Source organism: Strix aluco, chromosome Z, assembly GCF_031877795.1.
Source record: "Strix aluco isolate bStrAlu1 chromosome Z, bStrAlu1.hap1, whole genome shotgun sequence".
NCBI classification, from domain to species: domain Eukaryota; kingdom Metazoa; phylum Chordata; class Aves; order Strigiformes; family Strigidae; genus Strix; species Strix aluco.
This window is the reverse complement of record NC_133971.1, coordinates 74,566,827-74,581,876: the sequence shown is the minus strand read 5'-3', so window position 1 is coordinate 74,581,876 and position 15,050 is coordinate 74,566,827. Positions and strand designations below refer to the sequence as shown.

The following is a 15,050-nucleotide window of genomic DNA, read 5'->3' as shown; positions in this document are numbered from 1 at the left end:
ATGAATTTTCTTCCATATTTTCTTAGATAATACAGGCAAATACCAATGCCTGTAATGACAGTGTTAAAAAAACAACTCCACAACCAGTAATGGAAACTGAAGTCATGTATAGCTTGAATGTGACAGGAATTCTTAAGGAAAAATATATTTGTTTAATGAAGTATTTAATTTTGCTGCAAATCATATGAGGATGAACTTAAGTTTGTATGGATACTTCCATTGAAGATGTACTAGAGAAGTTTCATACACTCTCTCAACAGAAATAGACAAAATTTGATACTAAACATAACTTTGATGAAAAAAACCCCTCCTACAATTTAGTATACATAGTTAATATCAGTCTTCTGAAACTACATTTAACTTAAAACCTCTAGTTAAAACCAATTTTTATTTTTTATGCACAAAGAATGACCACATTTAAACAGATGATATATTTTTCAACATTTCTGCTCTTTTACTTGTTTTCACAACTAATCAAGTTTACACATGATACAAAACCTAAGAAAGCAATGAACAATGCTTGATCAGAGCAAATGTCCTTCTATCCTAGTCTTCAGCTGTGGCCAAATGGGACATCTAGGGAAGACTACAAGCACACACAGTATTTCCCCTTCATGTTTATCTTCCAGCATTCAGTCGCTTCCAATTCAGTGAGCCTGTGGCCTACATGTGGTTTCTGTGTATTTAATAAGCCTCAGGAGAGTTCCCTTCCATGAACTGGACCGTGACTACTTGAGCTCTTGAACCTACATGAGCAGGTTCTCATGCTGCCTGCAATCCTACAGCAAAGAATTCCAAAGCTTGATTAGTTTTCTGTGAAGAACCACCTTTTTTTGCTTTCAGTCCTCATTTGATGCTCTGCAGTTCTTGATGTTGCTGAAGACTAGTTCAACCTCTTCTAACTCTCTCTATGCTACTCCAGGTTTCATAGACCAATATAACCACTGCTCACCTGTCTCTTTTCCAGTCCTTAGTGACTTGTCTTCATGGTAACTATTTAATAACTTCTTCATTCTTTTCCAGGCCTACTATATGGTTTTAGCAAGAGGGAACCAGAACTGCACACAAAAATCAGGGCTTGGGCACATAGAGGATCTCCATTTATTTCTTAACTTTCTTAACATTCTTTTTTGACTGCTACTGAGTGCTGAATTGACATTGTCATGGAATGATCTATTAAGACCCCAAAAATATCACTCTTGAGCAGCAACAGAGTTCATAATTTTGTCTGAAATGGGGATTTCTTTTACCTATATGCACCACTTAACCTCTCTTTATACCAATTTTATCTGCCATTTTATTTATTATTTATCTCATGCAATTCTTTATTGTTATCCCTCATCTTTACTACCCAGTCACCCAGAAGAGTGCTCACAGAAAAGCTGTGGCAATGGTGAAAAGCATTCTTTTACCATTCAAGACAGTTTCTACCTACACAAGGGAGACAGCTGCCTAGGACACTAGGCTGACAGAAGCAGCAGAAATCACTGGCCTGCACTCCACTGTGGCTGTATTTATTTTAATGTAGAACTCCCAACCAAAGCAGAAAAAAGTTTTCCAACTCTCTCATGCCCCTTCAAGCCAGGCATCGTGTCACACTGAAACCTGGGGAAAAGCTAGCTCAGGCACCCTGCCTCTTGATTTTTAGACTACACCATGAAGAAGCTTGGCACTGATCCTGCTTAAAGGACTGGAGCCATGCCTAATATGTGCCTTCATGAGAAAACTTGAACTATTAAAGGGATCAAAGAGAATAAGCACAAGTAACTCAATCACTCAAAGTGCAGAACAGAAAGTAACAGATGACTTTTAAAGATAACCAGCAAATATGTAACAATAGCCACACGCCAAAAGTGGAAGCTTGGCACAAAACAGAACAAGGCGCCTTTTCCATCCACTGCTATGAAAGTAACCTATCACTCGAATAATTTACCAAGAATTGAAGTGAATTTACTATTACAGTGATTCTTATTTTATTTTGAATTGGAGCATAACTTTTAGAAAAACAGCCAATCTGGAATGCAAGAAAGTCTTACAGTCTGTGTTGTACAGGAAATCAGACCAGATAATCGCAGTACCATCTCTCTAGTCCATTATGTTATTCCATAATGCATCTTTGTGCAAAGCACTTTTGGGGCATATTTGCATGGCATAACAGAAAAATAGCAGTCAGCTTTTGGGATACTTTTAAGAAATGTTATCTTTTGGAATTCAGCACAATGTGTGTTATGTTCCATGTATTTAATTTAATTTATTCCTAACAGGAACATAGAGCAGAAGCCAGCAGTGCAGGGGAATTACAAGCACATATCTAGCATCAAAAGAAAATGGAGACACTCAAAAATTTAACAAATGACCACTAGGAATAAAATATTAACTTATACAATACTAAGCTTTATTTACTTTTAGAATTCCTACCCCTCTTTCTAGTTCATTCTTTATTCCCTGTTCTCTCTGGGTTTCCTACACCTCTACCTCAAGTTTCCCCAACTGCTTTCTGATCCCTTATCCCAACCATTTATTTTTATACATCAATACTTAACATTTCCTGTAGTCACAAGGGTTGAAAAATCCCTTAGTTTTTCTCCTTTTCTTGGCTTAGAGGAAAAGAAGAAATAACAAAGTCTTGTCTCTTTCTATTAATAATTAAATTTTTCTACTACTAAAGCAGAAATAGGTTTTTACCTTTCACAATTTTTTTTGTTTGTGGCACCCACAGTGTCTGTAGCCCTGTATAATTACCTTCTCTTTGCTTCTGCTCATCAGACAACAGTTGTCCCTTTAAGTAGAAACTTAAGAAACAAATCAAAAAGCAAGGAGAAAAGTCTAGTATTTTGGTAAATCTCTTGAGAAGTCTCTTTAAGACTAACAAACTCAATGCTAGATATTCCTGGCTTTGCCACACACTTAATTAACACGGGACACACAATTTTCTGGTTCACAGCTATGGAGGTCAGGTCTGCAAATACCAAAAGGACCTCTTGGGTACCTGCTGACAAAAATCACTAAAGCTCTATATCCCCTCTGAACCTCTATTTTTCTCCCTGCCTTCCAGACTACCTTTTCCCACACTGCTCTGAGGGCCACACCCTCTTCCCCATCCATCCATCACCATCCCTGTAGAGTTCAAAGAATCACAGAATGGTTGAGGGTGTAAGAGACCTCTGGAGGTCATCCAGAGTTAAGAAACCTTCCTCTTTTTCTCACTATTTTCTCTTATTCCATTAGCCATCAGCTGCCCATCCCATCCAACCTTTTCCCAGAGACCAGCTTCAGCTCATGATAGCACACATGGTTTGAACACATAACCGAGGTGCAGAAATGCCTTGGACTGGTGTGCAAAATGCAAGTGTTTATGTGAAATTCTGCCAGGGAGGCTGCCATCTAGTACATGTGGCAGAAGGCTTGCAATATGTTCAGAGTATTTTCACTGCAACAATGTGGACAAATAAGTACTGTGCGTGCTTAACAGTTAGTATCGGTACTCTTCCATTAAAAATGTCATTAACGCCATAATGGCTTATGTTACTGGAGCTCCTCTCTCAGGGGAGTTTTGGCAATGCAAAGAGTTTTTAGGCATCCTTTTGAAAGTGTTGGCCATTAGTCATTAGTTCATACAATCAATTTGCCACACTGTATTCTCAATTTGTTACACTGTATTCAGCTGAACAATCCATACTATTTTCAGTTTCCTTGGACACTTACACTTAGATTTCTGTTTTAAGAGAGTACTTGCCAATTCCCAAGAATTTTCACAAGATGTTTCAGCCAACATTTTCAGAAACTAATTCAAATTACAAAACTGCTTTAAAGTATTAGAAATTTCAGACTTGTCTACAAAGCTAAGATTAATTTTTGCTAATGACTAAGAGATAAGAGGAAAAAAGAAATACCAGCAGCATAAACACATACAAAAATACAGCAGCAACTTGAAAGAAACATACCAGCCATAAAGTATGCAACTACTCTATGGTTTTTACTGTATTGCCTACCATGCAGTTTTAGCTTCAAACAGAGACTCTCGGGTAAATTAATACTCACCTCCTTTAGAATAGTGTAACTGCCCATTTAGATGAATGTATGTTCTAAGATGGAGAACAAACTCTAGAGAGGGATTCGGAGGGACAGACCTGTAGACTTAAGTGGCCAAATAACAAAGTGGATAAAGAACAATTCTAATTCCCAAATAAGAATTCATTTTCTTCAGAATTTCTAGTATAAGACTTTGTTTTACCAAACCTGTTCAAAGTAGTATATTAGAGAGAAGAAATCTGACCTGATGTCAGCTCCTTAAACGCCATTAATAGTTGCATATGTTATTACAGCTTTTTACATTCTCATCCTTTTCCTCTTTAATGTGAATTGCCTATAGTCAATTTATTCTGTTGATGCTTTGAAAATTCTAGACTAAGGGCAAATTAGCCAACATTTCACCTCAGTTTTTAAGTAGCAATCTATAAATACCTCAAAAACATGAGATTTATTCTTTAATGTCACACTAATTTACTTATGTGTATGAAATATACTACTATTTTCTTCTAAGAAATAGGATTTTTCACTGTACAGCAAGAATTAAAAAAATTAATTCAGGATTTCTCCTCTGTATGTTGCATCCAAATATGATATATTCTACACTACTGCAGATTTTCAGTAAAGGTGACAAGAATCAAGTGACAGAAAGAAAGCTCTTTAGTTTAAAAGATACAAATGTTTGTTCCAAGCTTCCCTTTCCTGTGATGAGCTACTAATCTGTGGAATGTTAGTTTTTCTTCCCCACTGTTACCACACACTCTCCTCAGGAAAGCTAAACTCACACTGAGTGCTACCATCGCAATCTGATGAAACAGAGTGAACAAGGTTTGCACAAAAGTCCATCTGGCTTTGGTTTACTGTATTCTTGTTGCTCTATGGATGAGTAAATAAATACTGGTCTAAATGTCAAAGCCATTGAAATCCCTATTTTACAAAAGCAAACACGACCTTTATGGACTCTACTTGACAGCTACTGAGCACACCACCTCTTCAGAGTTGTCCAGCCCTTGTAAATAGATAACACTCTCAACCCTGTTAGACTAGGGGACCCTCCTTGCTGTGCTGGCAGTGTGGCCTCCAGGCAGCAGCCGGTATTTCTCCATGCCTCTAAATTAATCTCCTGGTCAAACACAGAGATGTGGAAATGGCTTGCAAGACAAAAAACTGACAGCCTGCAAAGAGACATCCAGTAACAGAGTGGCATATTCTGCCCCCAAGATGCCTTGTATACTTTCCAGAAAGAGGGTCAGATACACAGGCTTGCTGACCAGCATCAATATAATGGTCCCTAGAATCACTTCATACAGTGTAAGAATACAGAAATTAAATTCATGAATAATCATATGCATCACATTTCAGGAGGGGGGAAAAAAAAAAGTAAAAAAAAAAAAGAGTAAAAAAATGGCACCAAGGTGTTTGCTAGGAAATAGGCTAAAACTAAAAATACTTCTTCATTGTGGCAAATTCATTCCAAAGAATAATTTTTTCAGCAGTTCATAAATCCACAAAATGTGTCACAGGCTTTAGTATTAAGGAAAGAGCAGGCCTAGAGGAGTTTTCTAGCTGCTTCTCTTTCTGAAGTGGCTTTTTTATTTTTAACATGACAGCAGATGCTGATTTAAGTGATTTTGGCTAAGTTACTACTAATTGGTCTTTTCATCTGCCATTAATTTATTTGTCTTCTTGTTCATTAAGAGATTTAATTGCAGCAACATAGAAATTTGCCAATTTTCCTTTAGAAAAATACCCATTAAACTTTTCATTAAAAAACCCCTCATATTTTCCATTGCAAGGAGTTAGACCCATATTGCAGTAAATATATCTATAAAACACTATGTCTTTCTTCTAAGAATTAGAAGTTTTCAACTGTATGCACTCACTCATTTCTATCTTAATAAAAAGCAAAGTATGCAAGGAAGACCGCACAAGAAAACTTCATGAACTGGAAAAAGTTGTCAGCAAAAACAGTCACACAGCCTTTCACACAGAGAACACATCTTTTATGCAACCAGTTGTGCACAGATATCAAAAGCCTCCAGCTGCAACACACATTTTCAAGTATATTCCTCTCAGGACTGATTCAACCTCTGGCTCCTCATGCCAAATCAAAAAATGCAGACTTTTGCATTGTTTTAAATGTTATTTCCTTAAAGCTTTTGACAAATCAATCGTTCAAAGATGACAATATATTTCAATCGTTCAAAGATGACAATATATTGTTGCTTTCTGATTGAGAGTAATTTTTTCCCCATTCTGCTAACCAAGGACTCTGAAAGATGAACTCTGGATAATTTTGTTGTGACAACTACAGATGTGAACTTTCCAGATTGAACTCAGGTGACAGAGCCAGAGGCATATGCATCCATTCTGATTCTGATGCAGAAGCAGCAAGTTCTGACAGAGAAGCTGAGTGAGAAAATGTATTCAGCCACAGCAGACTGTACAGTGACCTTGTTTCAGCCTCTGTAGCAAAGTTTTGACACTTTTTGCCTCTCTAACCCACAGCACAGAGAATAACTGGACTCTGCTACATCTTCTGCACCATTAGCAGACTTGTTTACCAAGCTTCCCTTGGTTTCAGTTGCCAATAAATAATGCTTTTGCAGCCACAAAGCCGGCAATGAAATTATTCAGTTGTTACGAAGGAAGGAGTATGGGGAACAGAAAGGATATTTGGTCTGCAGAACATTAAAGTCTGCTCTGAAAAGCCAAAAAATCTTAACCACTTGTATGTATCCTAGTATTTGCCCTTATATGCAATTCACTTCAAAGTACAAAGCTAAGTCTGGAGTCTTCACTTACAAGCTCTACATCATTAATTTTCCCATCATCACTGTCCTTCCTTTTCATTATCAGATCACTTTTTATCTATGTGTATCATTCATGCCAGTAAGATTTATAACATTGTAAAGCAAGAGAACTAGGCACAAATAATTCACTGCTGGCAGACGGGCTTCACCCAGTCATTCATAATGCACTAAAATCAAGCCTGGTTACTTACATGCTGTGTGCTTACATAGTTTTGTATGTTATGTTAAATGCTGCATAAAAACAGTAACTATAAAGTCAGAACCTTTTAGATGAAAGGCCATGTCAAGAGAAAAAGCCTCAATGAATTCCACAAGATACAGGTAACATTTTCTGGAAAAAGTCTAACAAATTAACTCTGAGAAGTACCTGATTTTAGTAGATCTACTAATGTACCTCTGGTCAAACTTTCATATTTATGAAAATATAGGCCCTATTATTGGTCAGAAAACTTTTAAATTTTCTTACCATGAACCCAGTATCCACTAATATTCACTTTTCTTCAAAACAACAGAATTTCAAATATGGGTGCACTTGCTAGTATTTTAAGAGAAAATATGTTCCTTCTAAAAAAGAAATTACACACCTACCTCAAAGATCAGGAGACCTAAGAAATTAAAACTCACCATTAGTCCCCATCCCTGGAGGTGTTCAAGAGGCAGGTTGACATAGCACTTAGCGATATGGTGTAGTTGGGATCTGTCAGTGCTAGGTTAATGGTTGGACTGGATGATCTTCAAGGTCCCTTCCAACCTAGATGATTCTGTGATTCTGTGATTATCACAAATGCAACTCAGTTCAGAGACTCAAATAAGTCAGTTCAGCCCAAACTTTCTTAAAAATCCAACACATACACTGAGTATTTCTCCCATCCTTCACTTTTCTGCCATAAACCTTAGATGTACATGCTTTTTAAGACACACTTTTTTTCTACTTTCTGCTCTTCTGCTTGTGATATTGCTCCGGTTTCAGGTTTTTACATGTTTTCTTCCTAAAACATCCATAAGACAGTTATAATTAGTTGAAGGAATTGGAAAGGTTAGCTCTGTTTCTGTTAAGCTGAACCATCTCTCCTAGTGCAAAAAAACAAAAGCAAAATAAAAATATATAGAACTTAAACATAAGATTTTACTGGTAGAAAGGAAAAAAAAAACCCAAAAAAACCCCAAAAGAACCCAAAACCACAAACAAAGCAAAAAACCTTCCACCTTGAACTACATAACAAGAAGATGACAAACTTGGAATAAATTTGTGAATAAGTTAGAAGGAAAACTCTGTTATATTTCTGGTAGCTCTGACACTAAAAGGTAAAGAAAAGGTAAAGAAATACCTGAAGATTTCTAACCAACAACCAATTATTTTGAAGACAGCAATTTCACTAGAAGACAGGGAAGTGCATAGTTGGAGCTTGCATGCTAAGAAAAAAAGCAAAAGCATGTCAATATAGCTTTTGCATGTAGGTCTGTCTAGAAACTGTTTAAAAAGAAATTCTGTCAGCAGCCCATGATTCTGAATTCACCAAAGAAGAAGAAGAAACAAAAAACAATTCTAAACCTAGCCAGTAACATGTATTTAAATTCAATGGGGCAATGCAGACAATGATGCCAACAACCTCTCTAGTATTGGCAGGGATAAGCAAATTAAATAGATCCCAGTATTCACCCCCATCAACCAGATGGCGTGGTAGAGAAAGTCAGTTTTTAAAGTAGAAGGAAGCCATAGTCCATATGTTTACAGCCTGTACAGCACTCTCATAGGTCTCTTAATAGTAATTGGTAACTCGCATTATTGTTTATAAGCACACACTTTCACTGTGACATACCAGAATAAGAATTCCACCATTCAAGGCAGTGGTATTAGTGGAAACAGTCCCATTAGGGGTCTGGCAATTTTTAAATACAAGGCATTCTGATTAATGACCATAAAAAAACCCAAAACCAAAACAAACAACAAAACAAAGCCAACACAAAACAAGCAAACAGAAACTCTCCACATAACCTCAGTAACTCCCACATATTCTAATGTCAACAAACTTGCACACAGTTCCAATTGAGCACATGCACATTCCACGTATGGCAGGGAAGCTTGTCATCTAAGAAGTGGAAAATTTCTTTCCTGACTTCCACATGGAGAGCAGTTAATTCAGTATTAACATGTTTTATATTTGCTTATGTAAAGCAGCACACAACTTTAATCCCTCAAAGTGGATACTTAATCTCTTGCTCTAGAACAAGGCCATGTTCTCACTAAAAAATAACTTACAAAACAAAAAATAACAAGAAAAACCTATGCCCTTCCAGGGAGGAAGCAGAAATTCTGATATTGTGTGTCCAAGTGTCTAAGTGTATGATGCTACTTGCTTATGCATGGGGAGCTAAATCACATTTTGTGACTGAGTGAACGCCAGTTCCTCCTGCACGTACTTTGAAAGCAGCCTCTCTGTTGATTCTTTGCTTTTACTTCAACTGGGTTACCTGGAGAAGCTTTCCCTTTTCTCTATTTTGAACTCTCTAGCACGATTAAACTCTCTGAAGCCAAGAATTTTAGCTTTTTAACTTCGATCTCTTTGTGGAATTCAATTGAAATCAGACCAAAGGTCCAAAGACAGATACAATTAGTCTGGTCACATAAAGCTCATTTCCTTGGAAAATCAAATTGAAACTTCTGTTTAGGAGTGCCTAGACCCAGACTTCATGCATTGGCCCATAATTAAACATGTTTGTTATGAAGAAGGATGCAGTATGTTTTTGAATGTTTTGAATTAGTGTCTCTATAAAATAAACTGCTAAAAACACATTTAGACTGTCTATAAATTCTAGCACTTTATCACCTGCATTAATGCTAACACAATGAAAATCAGTTACCAAAGTACTGCATCTTTGAAGTTAAATTTGATTGTAATAAAAAAGTTCTTTTAAAAGCACAAAGTACTCTTAATGCCATCAGATTACTCTTAAAATAAAGCACCTGCTATGAGCAATTGTTTCTCTGCTAAGGTTTAAAAAAATTAAGAGCAGAAAGAACTGTGTTGTGTCATTTTACACATCTTCAAATGGAAACATGCAATGAAATCAACCAATAATTACTCTTTGCTGTGTTTTCCATTTGTCCCAGCTACATGGTTTTCCTCAGGAATTCCCAAATCTCATCTTACTGTACTTGTCTTTTTTCATTCCCCTTTTCTAACATAAGTTAATTGCCTGTCCCATAAAATTAATTTGGCATTGTAGTCCTTTTGTTCAGAAAAATTTTAGTTTTGCTGACACACACTCATGCCAGGGCAACTTTTGTAAGACAGAAGAACACTAGATTATACTTATTGAAAGCAAGAAATGTTTTGGAGATGCAATGTGATGACCTCTTTCTGAAGTGCATTTTTACACAGTATTTTGTTTTTCTCCTTAGGAAAAAAGTAATTGTTCATACTGCTACAAAGATCTGTTGTTAATTGCAAACATACGCACTGTCATCTTACCAGGGTATTTTAAAAAACAAACCAACCCACAACAACAGGACTGAATTGCTATTCTATGATCCTTACCCTGAACAGCTATATAAAAAGGTCTTCCCAGTGGATTAAGTGCATTTATTTTTTTTTTAAATGCAAATAAGGTGAAATACCCAATGTTGCCTTAAGTGGAGAAGGAAAAGAGAGTGATTTTCCTACAATATAGAATACATGTTAGCTTGGAAGATGATGGAAAAGTTTTGGTGAACTAGTATTTTAAAATCTCTGTTGCATCTCCAGTTCAGATAGGTTTAAAAAACTTGCTTCTTCTGCATATTTGTAATACAGGAAAAATTAACATAGTCCAGTAAAATCTGACTGACTGGCACAGTCAAGCAACCAAGAAATATTTTAGAATCTGCCTTTTAAGATACTCATAAAGGGAATGCTATATTTTCCTTTCCTCCAACATCACCTGATTTCTTGCTGCTTCTGTTTGAAGTTTTCTTTTCCTACACTTTAAGTTGATTAAGAAAGATTTCGGACAGTGAAAACAGCTTTCACTACTTTTCAGCTATCAGCTGATGTTTTATTTCTCTATACCTCACATACATTCTTTCTTTCATTTACTTATCTTAATATTCACATTAACTCAATCACAATTTCTCAAAGAAGCCAAGAGACAGGCTGCCATTAACTTTCATCTCGCTTTTTGGCAGTCTCTATTATCGTGTGGAAAGAAGAAGTATTTGTAAAAGTAGTTGATTCAAGCTCTCACACAAAAAGACTATCCTCAGAGACTGTAAATCCTGTTGTACTGTAACTGGCTACTTGACCAACACTCAATTTATGAATTTTCACTCTATGACATTGAAAAAAGTGTCATATAGGTAATAAATATAACTTCCTCCACCCCACCCCCAACCTCCAACTAGTTAAACTCTAGTGGCAAATTTTATAGAGTGGTTATAACAGGAAAAAAATGAGAAAAAACACCCAAACAATCCCTTTCAAAACTGTGGGGTTTAGACAGCACTATACTAATTCCATGAATTATTAGGTTCCTAAACATCTGCAGGATTTGTACTTAAAATATACCCAAAACATGCTATGATACCTTCCAACTTCAAATTGAGGATAAGACAAAGTATCCCAAAGAACACACCACCTGAAATTAGGATAAAAATTGCCTGTTCAGTTAAAGTTCAAGGTCAAGTATTTCATCCAAGCAACTTCAACCCAATACAAAAGAAAAACCCCTTCCCATCTCAATGCAGCAACTACAGAAAGTCAGATCATTTACTTAAATACTTGCAGTTGACAACAGCAATAAGAAAACTCTTCAAACACCTTCTATAAAACTTGCTTTTATTTGCAAATACTAAGAGGATTAAGAGGCCTTTTGGAACATTCTGGCCATATATCAGTTACGGATTTTCACACACGTCACCCTTACAAAGAAGAGACACTTGGTGCAGAACAATCTGTTCTCTACTACAAAAACATTAAATGAAGATATACAGCAGCCAGAGAATTCCAGAGCCCACAGAGGAAAAAACCTGACCTGGTCAAAGCACAAACTGGATACAAGAAAAACAAGCAAGCAAACAAAAACTAATAAAAGGGCCAGAGGGAAACAAATTTTTCAGGGAAAAGAAGGCATGTCATGGAGAAAATGGACATACTGAAATGTGGAGGAGTACGCTGGACAATCTGTATCGTCACTGGACATACCTTTGCAATACAGTTATGACAGCAGAATCACAACTCCTCTGTTTATCACTGTTGTTGTCAACTGTTTTTTACTACAGGCTTAAGATCCTCTAATGGAAGGCAACTACACGATTTATAGTACTTTGCATTACATTCATCACCTAAATGAAAGATTAAAATGCAGTTGCCTCCTGCAAAGAGACTGGAGTAATGCTTGGTTATTTTCACGTTATGTCTCACAAGTTTTATCTGTGTGTAAGCAAAAATTACTTTCCTTTCTAAATGCCACTGAAGATAGGCATGCCAAACTGTGTGCTTATCACTTAGCAGTTTGTTATCTTTAATATAGAAGCACAAGACCAAATTCTGCTTCTCTCCAACAACTGTAAAATAGCATTATAATCTTCTGAAGATGCTGGCAGCACAGCTATTATCAAGAACACAATTTAGCCAGAATAGTGTGTTATGGGAACATATCCAGCTCAGTTCTGAGCCCAGAATGAGAAAAAATTTGCTGTTTATTAAGTCTTCATATTTTGTTCTTAATGGGAAGAAAAGGGAAAGGAAAGGGAAAGGGAAAGGGAAAGGGAAAGGGAAAGGGAAAGGAAAAGGAAAAGGAAAAGGAAAAGGAAAAGGAAAAGGAAAAGGAAAAGGAAAAGGAAAAGGAAAAGGAAAAGGAAAAGGAAAAGGAAAAGGACCCCGAAACTCAGTAAGAGGCAGTGCAAATGTGTTTCTTCAAATATTCTGATTATCATAATTTTTAATCAAAATATACACATCTGAATTAGGATGAAGTATATTCACAATCACATTTGATGTTTCTGTAACTGCCACCTTCTTAAGGATCTAAAGATGTTTTACAAACTTATTAACCCTCAGACTATTTTTCTTATGTAGGGAAGAATTACCTCAGCTCTCTGAAGTCCAAAATTTGTTTTTGCTAACACCATCTATTCTTTTCTGATTAAAAAAAAAAAATTAATTTCCCAGTCCTTTATTTTAAACAACATTTTCTATCCCTCTTCTCTACAACCCTAAGGACAATAAACACAAACCAACTTAAATAATAAAAAATCTGATCATAATTTTGGGTTTTGTGTTGTTCATATGCAATCCCATTTTTTTGAATGAAAAGTAGGCTATCATTTGTATTTTGTTCATATAGTACTTCAGTCAATAAACCTATAAATTCTACAAATTATTTGTGCCTTGATATTTCCTGCACAGTCTTCCCTATCTTAACACTAAAAGTTAGCCAACTGGAAATCCCTCTTAAACAAATATCACCCAATATTTTGCTTACATATTCTTCATGATACTTGAGCAACTGATGCAATGGATGGATGCAAAGGATGCAACTGATTTAACTGAAGCAAAAAATTTTTTTGTATAGTTCTATAATTGCAAACACTCAAACCAAAAATGTAATTGTATAACATACACTGAAACTAAAAGGTTGCAACCAAATCCATAAAAGGGCTCTTGGTGGTATGTTTTGAAGCACACCAGCATCAAGCAGATTTGACTTTTCCTACAATAGACCCCAAATTTTTCATTCTGGAGTTCTGACTGCATACTCCTATCCTGCACAGTCTAACTCTACAACTTAGAATAAAAAAACCCTTTTTTTTTCTTTTTTTGTACTTATTACCAGCTTGCAACTCTGAAAATTCTCCCTTCCTAGCCAGCTCCATCCCATCCCCACTCACTCTGTTCCTCGTTCCACTAGGAACTCACTGTTGTTCTATAGAATCAGATGTTGCGGCACCAAACTCCTCACAACATCTATGGATTTTTAAGGTTCTGCCTGTAGAAGTTTATGACTCAAATAATTTGTGTACAAACTGAAATTTCATGGGCTGAAACTAGAATTTTCTTTGTACTGGCTTACCTCATTCTCTTTGGATGTGTACTGTATCTTGAAGGCATCCATGGCTGTGATCATTACTTGCATGGCAGTAAATATATTTTGGTAAGCCAGTTTTGTGAAGCCTTTCCTGTCTTCTGTGTAACCTGATCCATAAATAATCCTCATTTGTTTAATGAATGTGCTCTTGCCAGTTTCTCCTGTGCCTGGGGGAGGGGGAAAGAAGAGAGAAACAAGAAGTACTGTATTTGCAAATCCTGGCACTTGAGAATATTTGTAAATACACATACAAGGATGTGCACCTTATCTGAGCATGCATAAGAGATATCATTAACTGTAGTACCATTTCTGATTATTCCATTCTTCATAATCTATATTGTTTTAGACAAAATATTTGGATTGATGGGTTTGGGAGGGGTTTTGGTAAAAGATATATATAAGTATCTTCACATAATACATCCTACAACGTTTAATCTAAGCATCCTGTAGGTAGAAGTCAGATTACAAAATAAGCAAGGTAGGTGAGTACAAAAGAAAGGAATTCATTTGTGTAAAAATCAAATTCCTCAACACTGAGAACTTTGTATGGAGTTTATGTACCATTTACACCTTAACAATAAAGCTTGCACTAATCCTGAACTTGGGGAACAATTTTATCATTATCACACTACTCTGGTGTCACCGAAACGGGATAAAAGAACTTATCGACACCAATTTGATGTAGATAAGCAGACACTCCTTTATTAATGGCCAGGTGCATAGGGGAGTCATCTCACCAACAACGCACACCTAACTCTTGTTGTATGCTGATTACATAGGATACACTAACAGATATTTCAGCACAACCAAAGAGGAAGTGCTACACCACTTGGATGCACACAAGTCTGTGGGACCGGATGGGTTACACCCAAGGGTGCTAAAAGGGTTGGCAGATGTGCTCGCCAAGCCGCTTTCCATGATTTACCTGAAGTCATGGCTAACTGGAGAGGTCCCATTGGACTGGAGGGTGGCAAATGTGACACCCATCTACAAGAGAGGCAGAAAGGAGGATCCAGGAAACTATAGACCTGTCAGTCTGACCTCAGTGCCAGGGAAGGTCATGGAGCAGGTCATCTCGAGTGCCATTACAAGTCATATAATGGACAACCAGGGGATCAAGCGTAGTCAGCACGGGTTTATGAA

At 36.5% G+C, this 15,050-nt stretch overlaps 1 protein-coding gene across 1 annotated transcript in view; it reads right to left on the bottom strand.

Annotated features, from left to right (window-relative positions):
• The window catches only part of LOC141918577 (guanine nucleotide-binding protein subunit alpha-14-like), a 97,721-nt gene that overhangs the window by 35,062 nt on the left and 47,609 nt on the right, over positions 1-15,050 (bottom strand). Inside the window, 1 exon segment of the mRNA XM_074813235.1 lies at positions 13,893-14,074. Within this exon segment, the coding sequence (XP_074669336.1) occupies positions 13,893-14,074 (182 nt within the window).